At 44.8% G+C, this 23,081-nt stretch overlaps 1 protein-coding gene and 1 long non-coding RNA gene across 7 annotated transcripts in view; one reads left to right on the top strand and one right to left on the bottom strand.

Moving 5' to 3' along the window:
• Positions 1 to 22,393, top strand: part of PDE8A (phosphodiesterase 8A) — a 151,319-nt gene extending 128,926 nt beyond the window's left edge. For 4 of the 5 annotated variants that reach the window (XM_070478298.1, XM_070478296.1, XM_070478299.1 and 1 more), the window contains 7 exons: positions 1,517 to 1,715; positions 3,552 to 3,769; positions 5,677 to 5,809; positions 6,053 to 6,154; positions 8,123 to 8,290; positions 17,416 to 17,545; positions 18,503 to 22,393. In XM_070478298.1, coding sequence (XP_070334399.1) covers positions 1,517 to 1,715; positions 3,552 to 3,769; positions 5,677 to 5,809; positions 6,053 to 6,154; positions 8,123 to 8,290; positions 17,416 to 17,545; positions 18,503 to 18,609 — 1,057 coding nt within the window. In that variant the 3' untranslated portion in view covers positions 18,610 to 22,393. The remainder of the gene's footprint in view (positions 1 to 1,516; positions 1,716 to 3,551; positions 3,770 to 5,676; positions 5,810 to 6,052; positions 6,155 to 8,122; positions 8,291 to 17,415; positions 17,546 to 18,502) is intronic. The other variant, XM_070478297.1, reaches the window with a different exon arrangement.
• On the bottom strand, positions 3,860 to 8,154 carry LOC110138288 (uncharacterized). Of its 2 annotated transcripts, XR_011491908.1 has the most exons (3): positions 8,079 to 8,154; positions 6,836 to 7,513; positions 3,860 to 4,115 (listed from the first exon to the last, which is right to left on the bottom strand). It is a non-coding gene; the product is annotated as an uncharacterized lncRNA (long non-coding RNA). The 2 variants fall into 2 exon arrangements; XR_002314167.2 differs by having other exon boundaries at positions 6,836 to 8,128.
• Positions 22,394 to 23,081: the final 688 nt, after the last annotated feature.

Here is a 23,081-nt window from a genome sequence, read left to right as displayed (position 1 = left end):
GGAAGCTCAGCAGACAGGGAGTTTGAGTCCAAGGGCGAGTGTGGAGAAAGCCTCTCCGGGAGTGTAGGCTCTGCTCAGAGCCAGTCCCTGGACAGGGAGGAGGCCCCAGGAAAAGAGCAAGAGGTACCTTGAGTCTCCAGGGCCTCAGCGTCAGCGAGGAATCAGGGAGAAGCCAAGGGGAGTTCACCTGGCCATGACTGCCGAAGAGAGAGCAAGTGACTTACTCGGAGTCTCCAAGTAGCAGAGGTTTTCTTTTTGTAAGATAAGATTATTAATTTCTCCTGTAGGTATTAAGTAGTGATATGCTGACATTGCCACAAAGAGCCTCACTTCAGAGCTCAGAACCATTGGCAGTCCAGTGGTTAAGACTCCACGCTTCCAATGCAGGGATCTTAGGTTTGATCCCTGGTCAGGGAATTAAGATCCCACATGCCACTCAGCACAGCCAGAAAAATAAATAAATACACAGATGTGCATGCTGATAAGAGCTGTCCCCAGATCTTGGTTGCTGTGTTCGTGACAGGCATGAGGACACCCCACACTCCAGCATCCTGACCTGAGTGTGGTCCCCAAGAGCAGGGCAGGGTTGGGTTTCCCCTCCCATTTCATACCTCACTGGAGAACACTCAGCCAGAGGAGTGTGGTTGGCTTGGCACACGGGAAGGGCGTTCAGACCTGATGCCAGCCAGCGCCGCCCTTCAGGAGGTGAGGCGTGGACCCCAGCAGACAGGCAGAGAGAGACGGTTACAGGAGACTCGTGTCCTGTAACCTGGGTGGGTGGTGGTCCCCGTGACAGCCCTGCCCTTTGCTCACACTCAGCGCAAGTCAAGCTTCTGAGACATTCTGCATCCGCGTGCCCCACAGGGCCAGTGCCAGTGGCAGACAAAGCTGTGGGCACTGGCTTACGTCCTAATGTGAGCTGGGACGGGGCAGGTCTGTCCAAGTCCTGGGAGCCCAGCCGGTTTGGACACTGCCTCAACAGAGCCAAGAACAAAGGCCAGAGGCTGGGTGACGGTGACTCTCAAGGACGGGCCTCATTTGGCATCATCTGGTCACCTGTCTGGGGAAACCCCCACCTCCAGAGTGTTGAGACCATCACGTGATGTGTTCCAGCATCTGGCTGGTGTGCTGCCGTGGGGAACTGGTATCTGCTTCCAGCAAGACGTCTGGCCAGTGACACACGTCCAGCAAGGCCACAGGGGAGGATGGGGTTAGCCTGGCAGCACGTTGACCTGGAAACCCTCCTGGTGCCGGGAGGACTCTGCAGCAGCTAGGGCAGTGGGGAGCACCAGGCGGGTGCCCCCAGAATTGCAGCTGGGCTCTGCCCAGGGCTGGTGCTGGCCACCAGGAGAGAGGATGACAGAGCACCCGCTGCAGGCCACCCTCACAGGCCCCACTTTGCTGCCCCGCTCGCTCCCTGAAGTCTGGCTCAGGTTTGCTTGTTGGATCTGAACAGATCAGACACACTACCTGTTTCTCTACTTTGATTTAATGATGTGTATGTTTTTCTCTATAGGCCTTTGATTTATCTTGGTCTCAAAGTGTTCGCTCGCTTCGGAGTCTGTGAATTCTTAAAATGCCCCGAGATGACACTGAGATCCTGGTTACAGATGATCGAAGCCAATTATCACGCTTCCAACCCCTACCACAACTCCACACACTCTGCTGACGTGCTGCATGCCACTGCCTACTTTCTGTGCAAAGAAAGGATCAAGGTGAGCTGTGCTGGGGCCCAGTGCTTCACAGCAGGGGTAGGATGCAGAGTGTAGGGTACAGTCTGGCCCTGGAAGGGTGCGGCCTCCTGAGAAGCAGGACCACACCCTGGCTCTGGGGAGTGGATAACTAATTCCCAACGTGGCCCTGGGTATTCCACCTTAGAATAGGAGCCACTTTAGCTCCAGCTTTGAGGGCTCAGGAGCAAAGGGAATGTGACTGTGTCACAGTAAGGGCGTTAGCAGAGTGCCTTGGATGGCACTTTCTTCTCTCACTGTCCACTTCCAAACCAAGCTTCCTAAAAAAGCTTTTCACATTGTAACCTATTTCATTAGGGAAATGTCGAAAGCAGCAACTAGACATGCACTGCTTTGCCAGAATATTTGTATTATTAGTATTTCCATCAGCATCCTCCATAAACTGGCACAGAAGGCCTAGGGAGCACTAGTGCATGACCATTTCACTTGTGGAAGTACTTGAGATCGGAGAATCAGTGAGAAATCAGGGCCTCATGAGGAATGAGACAGGTCAGCCTCCCGGCACAAGTGCAGGGCAGGCAAGTCCAGCCTCCCTCTCGTTGTGTTGTTTGGTGGTTTTTTGATGTTGTTTTAACTAAAGGTCATGACTAAGACCGTAGGTAGAACAAGAGTCCAGGGAGAGGTCTGTTTTTATAAAGTATGAACACAGAGGGCAGAGGACAGACATCTATGTCAGTGTGGTTCAGCATAAAGGCAACCTAATTTTTGCTGTAATTTACTGCTTTTGAAACTCTTTGATCAATAACATACAAATACACATTCAGAAAGCTATTAATAACTTAATTTTAACAATTTATTGATGTAATTCACATCATAAAATTCACCCATTTAAAGTTAAAACTACCTGGTGGTTCAGTAGTTAAACTCCATGCTTCCAATGCAGGTGGTGCAGGTCCAGTCCCTGGTTGGATCCTACATGCCATGCAGCATGGCCAAAAAAACCTTTTTTTAAGTTAAAACTATTGAATTTCAATTTAAGTAAATTTACAAGGCTGGTTTATTAGATATCCTACAAACACTTGAAGAAAAGGTGTATATTTCCAGAAATGATCTTGATACTAAGACACAGTCTTGATATACTTCAAAAAAACTTAAATAAAAAAATGTCAGCCACTGCATATGAGAAAATATTTCCAACAAATTGGGGTTAAACAAAGAAATAAAACCAAAAATAACAGAAAACAACAAAATGAGAAACCTATGTATCAAAACCTATAGAATGAGAAGAGCAAAGTGATCATCTGGGATTGTTCTTTGAAACAACCAAGAGAATTCACTGCAAGCCAGACTAATCAAAAATACAGAAAACAGGAATATACACATTAGAAATGGAGAATACTAGAAGAAAGTACCATGCACTTCTGTACTTAAAGTTTTAAATGAAAACTTTTGGCCATGCTACATGGCATGTGGGATCTTACTTTCCCAATTGATAAAGTTTTAAATCAAAGTAATGTTCGAAGTAGTAAGTCAATACCTCAGACGAAGGACCTTTTTTTGTGATGGGTCTAAAGACAGACTGGTTGAGGAGGTGACTCCTGTCGGGTGAGGACATCCTGTGTCTTGGTAAATCCCTAACTTGTGTGAGACTGAGAATCTGATAATGTTTCCTCTGAAACATGCAAAGATGAAACTATTTCTGAGTAGAGTTAGGAAAACTGGATTTGCTCCACACTGTGCTTTTCTCAGAAGTTTGAAGTATTCTTACCTTAAAGTCAGAAGGGCAGAAAGAGAACTACACAGAAGGCTACCTTGCTTTCAGTGCCATGCCCCAATTTTTAAAAGAACTCTTGTTTTCAGCAAACTTTAGACCCACTTGATGAGGTCGCTGCGCTCATCGCAGCCACTATCCACGACGTGGACCACCCTGGGAGGACCAACTCCTTCCTGTGCAATGCCGGGAGCGAGCTGGCCATTCTGTACAACGACATGGCTGTGCTGGAGCACCACCATGCGGCCTTGGCCTTCCAGCTGACCACTGGCGATGACAAATGCAACATCTTTAAAAACATGGAGAGGTAAGAACAGTGAGCTGGAAAGTATGTTTCCTTTTGCTCTTTAAAAAAGAATTTTGTTGAGATATAATTAGGTACTGTACAGTTCACCCATTTAAAGTGTGCAGAGTTTTTGGTATATTCCAAGTTGTGCAGCCATCTGTATAGTCGACATCTACAACATTTCCATCACCCCCAAAGGAACCTTGAGCTCCTGAGCAGTCATTCTCCTGCCCCCTGGTAGGCAGAAACTGATCTACCTTCCGCCTCTGTAGCTTTGTGAGTTCTGGGCATTTCAGACAAATGGAAGCACCCGAGGATGTGGTCTTCTGTGTTGCATGATGTTTTCAAGGTTCAGTTCCTTTGTGTCCTGAACATTTCAAGACAACAGTGTAAGGCCAACACCTTGACAGATTCAGAAGCTGTCATCTTACATCTCTGCCTGGCAGACTCCCAACAAACTCTGCCCAGCAAACTTCTCATGTCTGATTGGTGATGCTGTGAGATTACAGTGTCTTCTCTTCTTCATGGTGCCCTCACTGTCTAGCAGAGGAGGCAATGGCAGCCCACTCCAGTACTCTTGCCTGGAGAATCCCATGGACGGAGGAGCCTGGTGGGCTGCAGTCCATGGGGTCGCAGAGTCGGACACAACTGAGTGACTTCACTTTCACTTTTCATTTTCATGCATTGGAGAGGGAAATGGCAACGCACTCCAGTGTTCTTGCCTGGAGAATCCCAGGGATAGCAGAGCCTGGTGGGCTGCCATCTATGGGGTCACACAGAGTTGGACACGACTGAAGTGACTTAGCAGCAGCAGTGTCTAGGGTGGGGCTGTTAGACAGAAGTGATCTGTCATGAGGGATTCTTACTAATTTGGATTTCAAGGGAAGTTATTAAACCTAAGGGATTTTTTAAAAAAACCTCCATTTTTTTTCTATGTTTTAGAATTTCATATGTGGACTTAAAGTTGGTTTCTTTCATAGTTGCTTACACATACATCAGTTATCTCTGGAGAAATGTACAAGACCCTGACAACTATGACTGTCTCCAGGGAAAAGAACAGCATAGCTGCATAGAGTTCAGTTTATACTCTTTGTACCTTTTATGTTTTTAATTAAATGGTTTCAATCCTCAAAAAATAAATTTTTAAAATAAATATAAATGGCCAGAGGAGGAGGAATCAGGTACGCACCATTGATTCAGCTTTCAGATGGTCTACCCTCTGTGTTTCTGGACTCTAAAATTGTTGCGTCTCAAGGTTCTTCTGTGTGGGGTACGTTCTTCATAACCCCAACTGGCTGTGTTCTAGCTTTTCTTTAATCTTAAGAACTATATGCCTTTTGCTTATGACAACACTACCAACACTGTATCCATAGTCTTACGCATGTGCTGTGCTTAGTCACTCTGTCATGTCCAACTTTTTGCAGCCCCACGGACTGTAGCCCTCCAGGCTCCTCTGTCCATGGGGATTCTCCAGGCAAGAATACTAGAGTGAGTTGTCATGTGCTTCCCCAGGGGATCCAAGTCTCCCGCATTGCAGACAGATTCTTTACCATCTGAGTTACCAGGGAATCCCAAGAATACTGGAGAGGGTAGCCTATCCCTTTTCTAGGGGATCTTCCCAACCCAGGAATAGAACCGGGGTCTCCTGTATTGCAGGCAGATTCTTTACCAGCTGAGCTACCAGGGAACCACATAGTTTTGCCCAAAGATTCTCATTTTAACTTCTGTTCAGGTTCTCCTTACTAATAGCAGTCTAGGCAGCAACCTTTAACCTTCACATTCTTTAAAGCATGCCTTGCCACTGCTGCGCAGTTCCTTAGAATTTCAGCTGCAGTGGACACAGGTCCTAGATCACAGCTGGTTTTCAGGAGCACCTGTCTGGTCTGGATCAGTAATCAGCAGCAGCCTCTCGTTTGTTGTCTGAACAGGAATGACTACCAGACTCTGCGCCAGGGCATCATTGACATGGTCTTAGCCACAGAAATGACAAAGCACTTTGAGCATGTCAACAAATTTGTCAACATCATCAACAAGCCCTTGGTAGCATTAGAAGAAGATGGGGTAAGTGAGCTGACTGCAAATGGAGTCTGTGTTTAGGGCCCTTCATCTTGTGTGTTGTGGGGAAACCTGGGCTTAAGAGATCATGAGTATTATAATCCCCGCACTGGGCTCACTGCATATAAATAATTGTTTAACCAATGGAAATTAAAGTACAAAGACTTGGCAAGACATACAAGAAAAAACATGACAATTCTGAAGGGACTTGATGATAGACGGGTGGGCCATTCCTGCACCCTTTTTCAGCAGGTGCCCCGTTCCCCTTCTCTGAGCATCTTGGGGTCAGTTGGAGCCATGAGGTCTCTCACCAGCCACTGCCTGCTGGGCAACCGCACCAGTCCTCTGCTGGTTTGTATCACAGGAGGGTGGGGGTTGGGGAGGCTCCTGGATTTGGACCACAGGGTGCTGGTGTTGTTGGATTTGAGGCATGGAGTCCAGAACTTTCTGGCAAGAGAAGAACATTAACTGCTTCCCCAGACAGGCGCCCACAGCTGAGAAAGCAGCCAGTCTGAGTTCTCAGCTCTCCTTCTCCACTTCCTTGTCTCAAACGGGCACAATGGCCCTCGAGACACAACCCTGAGGACGTGGCACAAGCTATGCTCTGGATAAACAGCACCTGTTGTGCTCAATTCAGTGTGAGCACAGCACATGGAGAACATGCTCTCCCTGAGGCCCATGTCTGCCCGACCACCAACCCCACGTTCCTCCTCCCCAACCCCTATCACCCCCCTGCCAGTCTTTGCGAGCACAGAGATGACTTATCCCAAGAGGAGAGCCCTTTGAGCTCCAACTCTGCTGCTGCAGCTCAGTTGTTTGGCTGTGGCTTTTGTCTGTCCCTGGCTTTCTAGTTTATCACCCTTCACACTTGTCCCTGTCTCACCTGATCTGAAACCTGGTGAGAACTCTGCTCTCCTCATCCTTGCCTGTTCTCCAGTCTGTCAGAGACTTGACGCCCTTTCCAAGGACTCAGTCATTCTCCCATGCACAGACACCCCAGGTGACCCCACCTCACAGAAAGAAACCACGTACCTCACAGACTTGGCTTCCTCCATCCATTCTGGGAAGTTGCAGACTCAGCGGAGTCTTCATTCTTCTTCTTGACAGTCATGTTCCTCCTCTCTGCTGTCACAACTTGGATTTTTACTGAGAGACTGGGAACCAGGATCCAGTGGGTCATTGCTGGTGGAAGAAAATAGTTCCCAGCGGGGAGTACTGAACAGCAATCACACCCCTGCAGAGAGGAGGGTCAGCACAAAGCTGGTGGGCAGTGGGAGATGCAGAGAATCACTGAGGACACAGTCTCTGTCACTTTCAAGAGACCAGGCAGCCTGGGCTCAGGGTCCCCCCTACCCATCTTCATCCCCACTGAGAGGGGATGACTGTGACTGCTCACAGAAACCACGTGGCTGATTCCTCTGGAAAGCTGCTTGATGGGCCCAGAATCAGAAAGAAGAGATGCTTGCTCATGTCTTCGACCCAGTACTCCCTCTTCCAACCTGAATTTGCTTCAGGGGGCCAGTAAGCAGAGGGCCCCTCACACCATGGGCTGAGGCTCCATCTCCAGAGGGGCTCCCTGTGAGTCAGACAGCAGGCACTACTTTGGAGAGACAGAGTCCAAGACTAGAGGCAGGACTCACGCTCTTATCTTGGGTCAGCTCAGTACCTCTGGCTGAGTCTCTTCACCTCTTGGAGTCCCAGCATCCTCATCTGTAAAATTTAATGGTGAATTATACTGATTTTTATGCCTACCACAAGATATCTTTGTGAGTGCAGATCACAAGACTGTGACTAAGTCCTCTGTCCACCATAAAATGTGAGGGCAGAGTTTAGGGAACATCAGCGTGTCCGACACACTGTGGTACACCGATGGTGGACTCCCAGGGCTGGGTGGGGAGAAGCAGAGCCCCTGGTAGACCACAAGACTGCCTGTTATAAGGGCAGAGAAAGGTTTCACTTTTCAGTTCACATTGTTTTTTAATGAATATAAATAAGAAAAGATAAAGCCAGTCTTTGAGTACTTAGCGAGTGAGTGATCGAAAGAAAAGGCAACTGTGAGAAACAGAGAGTCAAGATGGGGAAAGGCAGATATGCCAGCAGTGCTGTGCTCTACTTCCGGGTCTGCTGAAATCTCGGCCTTGGTTTTCCCCGCTGTAGAGTGGGGGCCAACCTCAGAGCTTCCCCGGCACTATTTTGAGAGACCCTAACCGTAGATCCCAGACAGAGCCTCACCGTGGTTACGGTGGGGCCACACCAGTAAAACAGGGCTTGGTACCTGGGGTCCCGTTTTGATTGCTTTGAATTCCACTCATGCTTTAGGAAACTGATAAAGATCAAGAAGCCATAAACACCATGCTCAGGACTCCAGAGAACCGGACTCTGATCAAACGGATGCTGATCAAGTGTGCTGACGTGTCCAACCCCTGCCGGCCCCTGGAGCAGTGCATTGAGTGGGCCGCACGCATCTCAGAAGAGTATTTCTCTCAGGTAAGATGCAGCTTCTGAAGTTCCCTCAAGTAAAAGAGAGAAACACCATAAGGACCATAGGAAGTAATGGACTTAAAACTAGAAGTGGAGTTCTAAATGAAATTCTGTCCTTGAAGAGCATTGATTATATTACAGGCTTACTGGCAGTGAATTTTATTAGTTTTCCCTTATTTGAAAATGTGTTTTATTTTGCCTTTGCCTTCATTCTTACAAGATATTTTCAACGGATATTTGACATTTTCTCCTAATAGCACTTTAAAGATATTATTACACTGTTAGCTGCCCCTCCCAGTTTCTCTAGGTAGAAAAAAACTCTCGTGGGGGGGGGGGATATATATATATAAAATGGCTAAAATTTTTCCAAATTTAGTGAAAGATATATGCATACAGATTTAAGAAACTCAACAAATCTACCCATACCCAGATATGTCATACTCAAGCAGCTACTAGCCAAAGATATAGAAACAAAATTGAAATCACTCAGAGAAAAATGACATATTACTTACAATAACTTCATGTCAGAAACTATGGAGGCCAGAAGACATTGGAACAACATGTTAAAAATGTTGTTAGGAGAAAATTGTCACCCTAAAATTCTGTATCCAGTGAAAATATCCTTCAAGAATGAAGGCAAAATAAACACTGTCACACTGTGGAGAACAGTATGGAGGTTTCTTAAACTATTACTAGGAGTAAAACTACCATATGACCCAGCAATTCCACTGCTGGGCATATACCCTGAGAAGACCATAACTCAAAAGCTACATGTACCCCAGTATTCACTGCAGCACTGTTTATGATAGCCAGGACATGGAAGCAACCCAGATGTCCGTTGACAGATGAGTGGATAAAAGAAGTTGTGGTGTGTGTGTGCTCAGTCGCTTCAGTAATATTCCATTACATGTAAAAGGAAAGAATTTGTCAGTTCTAATGAGGTGGATAAACCTAGAGACTGGCACATACAGAGTGAAGTAAGACAAAGAGAAAAATATCATGTATTAATGCATATATGTTGAATCTAGAAAAACAGTACTATCTGCAGGGCAGAAATAGAGATGCGGATGTAGAGAACAGACTTGTGGACACATGGGGAAGGAGAGGGTGGGACAGATTGAGAGAGTAGCACTGAAAATGGTAAATAACAAAACCATGCGATAGCACTTCACATCTGTTAGAATGGCTACTATCAAAAAGATGAGTATCGTCAAGGATGTGGAGAAGAGCGAGCCCTTGTGAACTGTTGGTGGGAATGTAAATTGGTGCAGCCACTATGGAGATGCCTCAAAAAATTAAAAATAGAACTACCATGTGATCCAGTAATTCTACTTTTGGGTATTTATCCAAAGAAAACAAAAGCATTAACCACCCCCAAAAGATACATGCACTCCACGTTCACCGCAGCACTACTTGCAATAGCCAAGTTGGAAGCAACCTAAACATCCATTGATAGGTCAGTGAGTAAGATGATGTGGGTATGTATGTGTACACATAATGGGATATTATTTAGCCATTAAAAAGAATGAATCTTGCCATTTGGGACAACATGGATGGACCTTAAGTGGTTTATGCTAAGTGAAATAGAAAAAGACAACTATTATATCATCTAACTTATATGTGGAATCTTACAGAGAATTTGTGGTTGCTAACTGAGTGGATGCAGGATGGCTAAAGGGAGTCAAAAGGTACAAACTCCCAGTTATAAAATAAAGAAGTCATGGGGTTGTAATGTACAGCATGGGAACTGTAGTTAGCAACTTTCAAATATGCAGTACTGTATTGCTACTAAGAGAATAGATGTTCAAAGTTGTAATTATAGGACAAATTTTGTAATTATATATAGTGACATGTTAAGTAGATTTATGGTGGTAATCATCTCACAATATATGAAAATTTTGAATCATTATGTTGTACATCTGAAACTAATATAATGCTGTGTATCAAATTCCTCAGTAAAAATAAAAAGATAAAAACACTTTAAAAAATGATAAACAGCTGGGTAACTATAAAAGTTTTTTCCTTCTTGGAATTTCTCTAAATACATAGGACTATTTTAAGCACAAGTTATAACACTGAATTGTAAAGGATATAATATATGTAACCATAAGCTATATGGCAACTATTGCATAAAGGATGGCAGAAAGTAAAATGGACCTACCTGAATCCAAGGTTTCTACATGTTACATTAAGTGTTATAATATTATAATATTAGCTCAGTAGACTGAGAAGTGAAGAATATATTTAGTAATCCCTAGAGCAATCAGTGTACCTTAAAAGCTAATAGATAGATATATTATTATAATGGAATTCTAAAATTTGTTAAATTATACAAAGGCAACAGGAGAAAACAAGAATAATAGAAAAAAACAGTCAAATGGCAGCTCCAACTCTAATCATCAATACTTACTTAAATTTAGTGAACTAAACACTCCAAGACAGGATGGATCTTAAAAAAATAATCCCAACTACATGCAGTCTACAAAACACACTTAAAATATAAAGAACAGAGAGGTGTAAAGTGAATGGGTGGAAAGAGATATACCATGGAAGCTGTAAATATAAACATTAGAATGGCTATATTAATCTCAGACAAAGTAGACATCAAGACAAAGAATAGTAGCAGAGATAAAGTGAGACACTTCATGATAAAAAGTCCTATAGGAAGACATAAGCATAAGTGTGTGTGTATCTAATAACAGAGCTTCAAAATAAATGAGACAGGTACAGCATGGTTGGAGATTTTAATACCCCCTTTCAGCAATTGATAGAACAACCAGATTAAAATATCAGTAAAAATGCATAATCCCAACAACACTGTCAACCACCTTACCTTACTTAATGTTTGTAAAACACTGTATCACATGTCTGCAGAATATTTATTAAGGACACTGATATGTTCACCAATATGCATCATGCTGGGTCACAGAAAAGATTCAGTAAATGTAACATAATTGAAATCATACAGAATCTATTCTCTAGGCACAGTGGAATTAAATCAGAAATTAGTAACAATAAGGTACCTAGCTAAACACCAAATATTCAGAAACTGACAATACATTTTCTAAATAGTCCATGGTTCAGATAAAGGATTAATCAAAGTATATTAAAATTGTGGGATGCAAGCAAAACAGGGATCAGAGGGACATTTATAATTAGAGGAAAAGCCCTAAAGTTAACATCTTAGGTTTCAGTTTAAGAAACTAGAAAGAGACAAAGTAAACCCAAAGTAAATAGGAAAGAAGTAAACATAAGAGCAAAAAATTGAAACAGAAAAGAAACACTAGAAAAAATTAAAGGAGACAGAATGGTGGAGTAGAAGGACTTGAGCTCCTCTCCTCATGAAAACACCAAAATCACAACTAACTGCTGAACAACCTCATCAAAGAAGGATTGGCACCTAGCTAGAAAGATACTCTACACCCAAAGACCAAGAGGAACCACAAGACAGGGGGAGGAGCACTTTCATGATGTAATCAAATCCCACACCTGCAGAGGTTCTCCCACAGGAGTGAGGTCTGAGCCCACATTAGGCTTCCACCCTGGGGGTCTGGCATCGGGGCGGGGGGTGGGGGAGGAGCCCCCAGAGAATTTGGCTTGAGTGCAGGAGCGCCACAGGACTGGGGGAGACAGGTTCTACTCTTGAGGGCACTCACAAGGTTTCATGAGCCCTGGGGCCCAGGGCAAAGCAGTGACTCCATTAGAGCCTGAACCAGACCTACCTGCAGGTCTTGGAGGGTCTCCTGGAGGCGGGGGTCAGTTGTGGCCCACTGCAGGGGCAGGAACACCAGTGGTGGAGGCCCTGTGGTATATTCCTCTGCTGAGCTCTCCTGGAGGTCACCGCTTTGGCACTGAGACCTGTCCCCACCCAGCAGCCTGCAGGCTCTAGTGCTGGGACGCTTCTGGCTTTCTTGGATTGGCAGAATCAATACTGTCAAAATTACTATACTGCCCAAGGCAATCAAATTCAGTTCAATCTCTCCCAAATTACCAATGGCATTTTTCACAGAACTGGAACAAATTTTTAAATTTGTATGAAAACACAAAAGACTCCAAATAGCCAAAACAATCCCAGGAAAGAAAACCAGAGCTAGAGGTATCAGTCTCCCTGACATCAGGCTATATTGTGAACCTATAGTCATCAAAACAGTGCAGTATTGGCACAAAAATAGAAATACAAATCAGTGGAACAAGATAGCCCAAAAATAAACCCACGCACCTGTGGTCCTTAATCTGTGACAAAGGGGGTGAGAAGACAGAGTGGAGAAGAGACAGTCTCTTCAGTAAGTGGTGCTGGGAAAACTCTTAACACCACACACAAAAACAAAACTCAGTGGGTTAAAGACCTGAATGTAAGACCAGATACTATAAAAGTCTTAAAGGAAAGCATAGGCAGAACACTCTAACATAAATCACAGCAATATCTTTTTGGGTCCACTTCTAGATTAATGAAAATAAATGGGACCTAATTAAAAGCTTTTTGCACAGCAAAGGAAATCATAAACAAAATGAAAAGAAACCCACAGAATGGGAGAAAATATTTGCAAATGAAGTGATTGACAAGGATTAATCTCCAAAATAAACCAAAAAAATCCCAAATAACCCAATAAAAAGATGGCCAGATCTAAATAGGCATTTCTCCAAAGACAACATACAGATAGCCACAAAGCACATGAAAAGATGCTCATCATCACTAATTATTAGAGAAATAGAAATCAAAAATATAATCATTTACCACCTCACAGTAGTCAGGAACGTTCATCAAAGTCTCCACACAACACATTCTGGAGAAGGCTTGGAGAAAGGGAACGCTCCTACACTGTTCAGTTCACTTCAGTTGCTCAGTTGTGTCCAACTCTTTGCGACCCCATGAATCACAGCACACCAGGCCTCCCTGTCCATCACCAACTCCCAGAGTTTACTCACACTCATGTTCATCGAGTCAGTGATGCCATCCAACCATCTCACCCTCTGTCGTCCCCTTCTCCTCCTGCCCCCAATCTCTCCCAGCATCAGGGTCTTTTCCAATGAGTCAACTCTTTGCATGAGGTGGCCAAAGTATTGAAGTTTCAGCTTCAGCATCAGTCCTTCCAATGAACACCCAGGACTTATCTCCTTTAGGATGGACTGGTTGGATCTCCTTGTAGTCCAAGGGACTCTCAAGAGTCTTCTCCAATACCACAGTTCAAAAGCATCAATTCTTCAGCACTCAGCTTTCTTCACAGTCCAACTCTCACATCTATACATGACCACTGGAAAAACCATAGCCTTGACTAGACGGACCTTTGTTGGCAAAGTGTTGTCTCTGCTTTTTAATATGCTATCTAGGATGGTCATAACTTTCCTTCCAAGGAGTAAGCATCTTTTAATTTCATGGCTGCAATCACCATCTGCAGTGATTTTGGAGCCCCCCAAAAATAAAGTCTGACACTGTTTCCACTGTTCCCCCATCTATTTCCCATGAAGTGATGGGACCAGATGCCATGATCTTAAGATTTCTGAATGTTAAGCTTTAAGCCAGCTTTTTCAGTGTTAGTGGAATGTAAATTGGTACAGCCATTATGGAGGTATAGAGGTTCCTTAAAAAGCTAAAAACAGCTACTATATAATCCAGCAATCCCATTCCTAGGCATATATTCTAAGAAAATCATAAAGTATACATGCACCCCCATGTTCACTGCATCACTATGTATAATAGCCAGGACATGGATGCAATCTAAATGTCCATCGACAGAGGAATGGAAAAGAAAATGGAATATTATTTAGCCATAAAAATGAAACAATGCCATTTATAGCAATATGGATGAACCTAGAGATTATCATACTAAGTGAAGTAAATCTGATAGACAAGTATTAATATCATATCAGCTTCTATGAAAAAATCTACAAAAATGATACAAAGCAACTTATTTACAAAACATAAACAGACTCACAGACTTCAAGGGAGAGGGATAAATTAGGAGTTTGGGATTAACAGATACATACTACTGTATACAAAACAGATAATCGACAAGCTCCTATGGTATAACACAGGGAACACCATTCAGTATACTCTAATAACCTATATGGGAAAAGAAGCTAAAAATGGGTGGAGATATATATATATATATAACTGATCCATTTTGCTATACATCTGAAACTAATACATTAAAAGTGAACCATACCCCAATAAGTTTTTTTAAAAAGATATATGTATAACTGAATCACTCTGCTGTATACCTGAGCCTGACACAACATTGTAAATCAACTATACTCAGTATAAAATAAAAATTAAGAAATATTTAAAAGAATAATAAAAATTTTCAAAGCCAAAAGTTGATTTTTTTGACAAAATTAACAAAATTGGTAAATACGCAGCTAAAGTAAGAAGAATGCAAATCACCAATATCAGGAATGTCACAATAAATTTGACCACTTAGATGAAATGGATGAATTCCTTAAACACTGTCAATACAATTTACCCTAACTGACATGATTAAGTAATAACCTTAGAAAGTCCATAGTAAAGAAATTTTTTGTCAAAATGTTTTCATGATTTTTTTTTTTAATAAAGAAAACTCTAAATGATTTCATTGAGGAATTCTGTCAAACATTTAAGGAATAAATAAATAAATAAATAAATGAGTTTTCCAACTCATTTTTTTTTTTTTTTTTTTTTTTTTTTTTTTTTTTTTTTTTTTTTTTTTTTTTTTTTTTTTTTTTTTTTTTTTTTTTTTTTTTTTTTTTTTTTTTTTTTTTTTTTTTTTTTTTTATTATTATTATTTTTTATTATTTATTTTTTTTTTATTAGTTGGAGGCTAATTACTTTACATCATTACAGTAGTTTTTGTTATACATCGAAATGAATTAGCCATGGACTTCCAACTCATTTTCTGAAGCTGTTATTATCCTGGTATGTAAACCTGACAAAGGTATCCCAGGAGAAAGTTACAGCTCATTACCCTCCGGAACACAGATGCGGGATTCTTAACTGAACAGCTGCCCAGGGAAGGCGTGTCAGGAGAGCACCCACCCCAGGGCCCTGCTCTCTGAGCAGTCAGGCCGGTGGGCTGTGAACCCGAGGCTGCTCTGCACCCACCACCGTGTGCATGCACCAGGGCAGAGACGTACACGGAGCTGACCCTGCTGAGCCAGCACTGGCCTGAGAGCAGAAACCCAGACGTGTCAGTATTCCCTACTCATGCTCTGCCTAGAGCCCCCAACCCTGCCTCCCACGCCTCCTGGGCTGTGCTCCTGGCCCGACAGCTGGTGTAGATGGTCTCTGCCCAGCCTCTCAGGAAAGCCTGGCCTGAGCAGTTGCAGCCAAGCTTGTGTGCCTCGGCTCCCAGGCCTGGAACAGCAGCGGCTCCTCCTGCTGGCTTCTCCCCTGGCCCAGAGCCTAGCACCATCCATCTGCACAAGGAGCCCAGGCCTCTTCCTTGGCACTGTCCCCAGCACAGTCAGCACCTCCTAGCATCAGCGCATCACTGCAGCACGGTGCTACATGCAGAACGGCCCCCCCAGGGAGAACTTCCAGAGGTTACCTGTTGTCCTCCAGGGGAGAGTGCATGTTGAGAGCTGTAGTGAATCACTGCCCCCTGCCTTTAGCTGTGGAGCCCAGTTCTTCCAGCGTCTTGGGCCTCAGACCCACCGACGTGCAGGGCAAGGTGGCCGTAACTTCTCACCAGTCCCTGCCACCCTGCTGGTGATTGCCAGGCCTTGGAAAAGACAGAATAGAAGCGGAACGGAACCGGGGAGGCAGCTCTTGGCCAGCTGTCCAGAGCAGCCCTAGGCTGGGGGGACAAGGAGGACTGCCCAGTTTGCCCTGTGGGAACAGTTCCAGGTATAAAAGTTGGGGGGACAGGCTTCCAGCCCCAAGTGTAGGTCTTTTACTCCCGTGGAACACCTGAATTCTGGTCCCCATATTAGATGCTTAACAGAGGTCCTTCACTCTCACACAGCCCTACAGAGCTCAGCCGCCAGACCCAGGCTCTGGCTGATGGCCTAATGCATTGCATACCTCCCGTCCTCAGCCCTTGCTCTCATTGACCATCCTCCAGAGAAGCCAGGACTGGTCAGCAGGTCCACTCATCCCAGGATCTCTACCCCCCTCTGCTGGATGCCCCTAGAGAGCCAACTCCTGCACCCACACCAGGCTTCCTAAGTGTTGACTCCCTGCCTGTCTTCCGTGTTGAACTGCCCCTTCCATCACCTCACTAGCTGCCCACAGGGCAGCCTGCTCAGACCAACAGAACAAAGACCCAGGACCCCTGAGGACAGCTGTGCCTCCAGAACCAGGGGATGGCTCCAGTCCTCTCTCCAGGCTCACCCCAGCCTTACTTGGTCCTGCACTCGGGACCCCTGATTCTGCCCCTTGGGTAACCATCTATTTAACTCAGCCCTGGCTGCCTGGCTCCCCAGGGAACTCTCAGTGATTTCAGTGGTGCCCTCAAACCCTCCGAGTTCATACTTCAGTCCAGGAAGAACCCCCTGCTTCATCATCACCCTCCGGGCATCACTTCATCCTTTCTCCTGGATCCTTTGATGAAAGAAACATGATGAAAACAAAGAACAAGAAATTTCCCTTATATCTTTTAAGATAAACTTGCCTCCCACCCCCCACCAGGATCTTCATTATATTTCCAATTTTGTACACATATTATTGGAATACTGAAGATGTTCTGGAAGGGTCTATCAAAGTACATAAAATCGTCATCCTAGAGCCTTTTTGCCTCAAGGGTGTTCAGACCTTTTTTAAATAAAACAATCTGGCCTGAGGTGAGAAGCAGGCACTTGTCCCTTCTCTGTGGAGGGGGCTGTTTCTCACTCTGCACTGTGACCCTGGCTCAGGCCCCTGACACGCCCACAGGTGGGCGACGGCCGGGCAGACTGGTGTGCTCACTGCAGGAACTCCGCACAGCACCCGCAGGAGCTTCAGCAGGAGGCTTCAGGTGCCGAAGATGTGGGTGGGGTGGACCCCTTGGGGACGACGTGACATGTCGTGGAGGGTCCAGGTGCTTGGCTGGCGCTGTGACCGGCTTCTCCCACGAGCTCTCTGGGCTGCCAGGAGAGGCTCTGGTGGAGGGAATGCTCCTGGTGGGCATGGAGCCTGGTCCTGGGGTCTCGCAATTCTGGCATTTTCTGCCTTGCAGACAGACGAAGAGAAGCAACGGGACTTGCCTGTGGTGATGCCAGTTTTTGACAGAAATACCTGCAGCATCCCCAAATCCCAGATCTCCTTCATCGACTACTTCATCACAGACATGTTTGACGCCTGGGACGGTAAGAACGCGCGGAATGGGTCTCCCTCAGTAACGGGGAGCCCCCGTTAAGTAGCGCATAGTGATGTTCTGAGTGGTCGAGTATGTTTGGGGGCTCAGTATGCAGAGGCCAAGGAGAAGCCAGGCGCGGTCAAGGAGGTCTGGGAGGACGGGGCGCTCTCTGCTCTTTCTTCTCAGCTGCCCCCGGCTCCAGGGCTACCTGTTGTCCCAGTCACAAAGACGAGAGCACTGAACATGGGGCTGAAGGGGCTGCTGGCCAAAAGCCCCGGATTCAAAACCACTTCCGTTCTGAGGGAGCGCGTCCGCTGTCCGCTCCCTCAGCTTCGCTGCCTCCCCCGGTAGCCGACCTGAGGGCAGGCCGGTCTCTGACGGGGGCTCGTCCCTCCTCGTAGCCCTCAGTGCGGGCGGAGCCCCCTGGCAGGTAGAGGGTTTTGAGGCAAGGGGCCCTGCCGGGAGGCAGACCCACGTCCAGTCCGGACCCCGTCAGCAGGAGACGAGCCCATGTCTCGGTGCTGAGAGACGGGGGACGGAGGACTGAGGTGGCGGAAGGCACTCGGGCCTCCGGCCAGACTGCAGGCTCTGCTCACTGCTTCTGGGCCGAGACCAGGCGGGGGCACTCCCAGCCCATGTTTTCTTCACTAGCTCGCTGCTCGTGCCACGTGCTGCAGGTGGAAGGGGACGGGACCAAGGAAGGGGGATGGGACGCCCAGGAGAGCCGCTCAGGGCCGGGATCAGGCAGCCCAGGCCCCAGGCTGCTCATTAATGGTGACAAAACTGGCAAACCCCTTTGCTCCATCCGCCAGAGCTGTCAGCTGGGGTTTCAGCTTACCCAGGCCCCGGGCCGTGCCATGTCTGCCAAGCACGGAGCACTGTCCCCTCCTGTTGTCCCTCTCCTTAGAAAGCCTCCATGTGCACCCCGGGAAGATGCAATCTTACCACACTCCCGTCTTCCTTGCAGCCTTTGTAGACCTGCCCGAGTTAATGCACCATCTCGACAACAATTTTAAATACTGGAAAGGACTGGACGACATGAAGCTGCGGAGCCTGCGCCCGCCCCCTGAATAGCGCAGTACCCCGTGGTCACCGGGGACTCCTGAGGGCGGCCAGCGTTCCTTTCAGTGTTAGCCAATCAGCCCCTTGACGCACAGAGCCTGCGAGAACACCCAGGGTCACCATCCCGAACCACCTGATGCCATTGCTGTAGAGTGAGGCTTCCTTCACTCACTGCGCCAGCCTGCTACTAGGGCTCCGCAGAGAGTCTCAGAGAACACGGCTTGCATCAGCATCCGTCTGTCCAACCCTGAGCTCGGGAGGCCCAGCCAAGGACGCTAACGGAGTTTCTGCCAGTGACAGAGAATGTCTTGTTGCAGTTGCTCTCGACTATGTTCAGCACTTAGGAACAGCTAATGGCAATCGGATCTTTTCCACATCATAGAAGGTGCAATCACTCACTTTGGAACACTACTGAAAGTGACTTCTCTTTTAAAATTAAATGGCGAATGAAAAAGACAAATTCTGAAGTTGATTATTAATATCAATTATTAAAATATTTTATTTATTTTATTAGAAGTTCACTATTTTCTATGAATTTAAAAATACTTCAAAGCCAAAGCCGACTTTAGATACCATGACCAAATTTACATGATTCATAGTCATTAAAAATATGCATCACTTGGTGTATAGACTTATTTTCATAATGCAAATGTAAAATAAATGATACATTTTTACTGCACTATAGAAATATTTGTGTATGTTACGTGTACCCCAGTGTTCATCATAGCACTGTTTATAAGAGCCAGGACATGGAATCAACCTAGATGTCCATCAGCAGACGAATGGATAAGAAAGCTGTGGTACATATACACAATGGAATATTACTCAGTCATTAAAAAGAATACATTTGAATCAGTTCTAATGAGGTGGATGAAACTGGAGCCTATTATACAGAGTGAAGTAAGCCAGAAAGATAAAGACCAATACAGTATACTAATACATATATATGGAATTTAGAAAGATGGTAACCATAACCCTTTATGTAGGACAGAAAAAGAGACAGATGCATAGAACAGTCTTTTGAACTCTGTGGGAGAAGGCAAGGATGGGATGATCTGAGAGAATAGCATTGAAATATGTATATTATCATATATGAAACAGATCACCAGACCAGGTTCATATGAAACAGATCGCCAGTCCAGGTTCAAAGCATGAGACAGGGTGCTCGGGGCTGGTGCACTGGGACAACCCTGAGGGATAGGATGGGGAGGGAGGTTCAGGATGGGGAACACATGTAAACCCATGGCTGATTCATATCAATTTATGGCAAAAACCACTACAATATTGTAAAGTAATTAGCCTCCAACTAAAATAAATTTTTAAAAAATAAGTAAAAAAATTTTTTTAATGCAAAAAAAAAGAATTATTTGTGTATGTTAGGCTTTTTTGATTGATGTTAATTGGGAAAACTGTTTTGAAATCCAAAAAGGCACAATGGCTGTCTGAGGAGGCCTTACAAATAGTTGAGAAAAGAAGAGAAGTGAAAGGCAAAGCAGAAAGGGAAAGATACACCCATCTGAATGCAGAGTTCCAAAGAACAGCAAGGAGAGATAAGAAAGCCTTCCTAAGTGAACAGTGCAAAGAAATAGAGAAAAACAGTAAAATGGAAAAGACTAGAAATCTTTTCAAGAAAATTAGAGATAACAAGGGAACATTTCATGCAAAGATGGGCATAATAAAGGACAGATGGAATGGACCTAACAGAAAAAGATTAAGATATCCAAACAGAAGATATTATGAAGAGGTGGCAAGTATATACAAAAGAACTATACAAGAAAAATATCTTAATAACCCAGATAACCATGATGGTGTGATCACTCACTTAGAGCCAGACATCCTGGAATGCGAAATCAAGTGGGCCTTAGGAAGCATCACTATGAACGAAGCTAGTAGAGGTGATGGAATTCCAGCTGAGCTATTTCAAATCCTAAAAGATGATGCTGTGAAAGTGCTGCACTCAGTAAGCCAGCAAATTTGGAAACCTCAGCAGTGGCCACAGAACTGGAAAAGGTATATTATTATTGCAATCCCAAAGAAAGGCAATGCCAAAGAATGTTCAAACTACCACACAATTGTACTCATTTCACATGGTAGCAAAGTAATGCTCAAAATTCTCCAAGCTAGGCTTCAACAGTACATGAACCAAGAACTTCCAGATGTTCAAGCTGGATTTAGAAAAGTCAGAGGAACCAGAGATCAAATTGCCAACATCCGTTGGATCATAGAAAAAGCAAGAGAATTCCAGAAAGACATCTGCTTTGTTGACTACACTAAAGCCTTTGACTGTGTGGATCACAACAAACTGTGGAAAATTCTTAAAGAGATGAGAATATCAGACTACCTTCCCTGCCTCCTGAGAAATCTGTATGCAGGTCAAGAAGCAACAGGTAGAACCAGACATGGAACAACAGACTGCTTCAAAATTGGGAAAGGAATATGTTAAGGGCTGTATATTGTCACCCTACTTATTTAACTTATATGCAGAGTACATCATGTGGAATGCCAAGCTGGATGAAGCACAAGCTGGAATCAAGACTGCTGGGAGAAATATGGATAACCTCAGATGTGCAGATGATGTCCCCCTTATGGCAGAAAGTGAAAAGGAACTAAAGAGCCTCTTGATGGAAGTGGAAGGGGAGAGTGAAAAAGCTGGCTTAAAACTTAACATTAAAAAAAACTAAGATCATGGCATCCAGTCCCATCACTTCATGGCAAAGTGATGGGAAAATGTGGAAACAGTGACAGACTTTATTTTCTTGGGCTCCAAAATCACTGCAGATGGTGACGGCAGCCATGAAATTAAAAGACACCTGCTCCTTGGAAGAAAAGCTATGACAAACCTATACAGTGTATTAAAAAGCAGAGACATTACTTTGCCAACAAAAGCCTGTATAGTCAAAGCTATGGTTTTCCCAGTAGTCATGTACAGATGGTGAGAATTGGACCAGAAAGAAAGCTGAGTGCTGATGAACTGATGCTTTTGAGCTGTGGTGTTGGAGAAGACTCTTGTGAGTCCCTGGGACAGCAAGGAGATCAAACCAGTCAACCCTAAAGGAAATCAGTCCTGAATAGTCATTGGAAGGACTGATACTGAAGCTGAAGCTCCAATACTTTGGCCACCTGATGCGAAGAGCAGACTCATTAGAAAAGAATCTGATGTTGGGAAAGATTGAAGGCAGGAGGAGAAGGGGATGACAGAGGACAAGATGGTTGGATGGCATCACCGACCTGATGGACACGAGTTTGAGCAAGCTCCAGGAGATAGTGAAGGACAGGGAAGTCTGGCATGCTGCAGTCCATAGGGTCGCAGAGAGTCAGACACAACTGAGTGACTGAAAAACAACTAGTGACCCCAGAAGAGCTCGAAAGGGCTCTTCTGTGCAGCAGCCAAAGCTCCAACACTGGCTCTGCGGGCGGCTCCCCAAGGTGAGGCTCTGCGGGAAACTCCCCAAAGTGAAAGAAATTGGACTTCACACTTATTTTTCCTAAAAATTGTATACTTGAATTTCCAAGTCTGCCTTATTTTGTATACAGTGTTTCTATAGAATATTCCCGATAAAAAACAGAGAAAATGGAATATTTCGTGAATTGACATTTTATAACTAATATGTTTTCAACTGTATTTGGAGTCTTTGATTCCAGAAATTTATAATGGTTCTGTATCTTCACATTTTGAACAAGTTCTAGTACCGTTTTAAAAAAAAATGACACAATGACATGTCAAAGTTCTTGCTATTTCCTTTTAAACTTGTATGTTTTTACAGATAAAAATGAAATTAAACTGTTTTAAAGAAAACATATGTCACCTTTTCTTTGAAGTCTTATAGTTAAAATACTTTATCTTTTTCTCCATATATATAAAGAAGATACCTTTTTTTTTTTTTAACAGAAGAAATAAATAGTTAAATAACTTTTTCAGATCACAAAGGGCCAGAATATGTTGAAGAATTCTCAGAGATACCTTTAATTCACCACTAGGTGCCCATTCAGAGAGATCACGTGCCCTGGAGGACTGGCAGAGGGGCTTCCCAGGGATGGTCCCGGCTTCCTGACGGCCATTCAAGATGTCAGGGCACTCTGGCTTCCCAGGGATGGTCCCGGCTTCCTGACGGCCATTCAAGATGTCAGGGCACTCCGGCTTCCCAGGGATGGTCCCGGCTTCCTGACGGCCATTCAAGATGTCAGGGCATCTGGAGGTCTGACAGGGCCAGCCCCTGAGGGGTCTCTCTGTCTAAGGAAACAGCCCCCCCCCTTTCCTGTGTGGAGACACACGACCTAAGTTGGTAACTGTTGACTGACGTGGGAAGAAAGCCCTCTCCCCTCTAGGAAAGAAAAGAGAGTGATCCCATGAGGAACTCAAACATCATGAGGCAGAGATGTAATAATCAGCAAGAGACTCTAGGATGAAAGCACTTAACATGCTTGAAGCAATGGAAGAAGCAATGAAAACCATAAGGTAAACCAAGGTAGTTCTGGGGGAAAAA

The sequence above is a fragment of the Odocoileus virginianus genome, chromosome 16 (genome assembly GCF_023699985.2).
Source record: "Odocoileus virginianus isolate 20LAN1187 ecotype Illinois chromosome 16, Ovbor_1.2, whole genome shotgun sequence".
NCBI lineage: Eukaryota > Metazoa > Chordata > Mammalia > Artiodactyla > Cervidae > Odocoileus > Odocoileus virginianus.
Note: the sequence above shows the minus strand (reverse complement) of the source record. Positions and strands in the feature narration are given on the sequence as shown.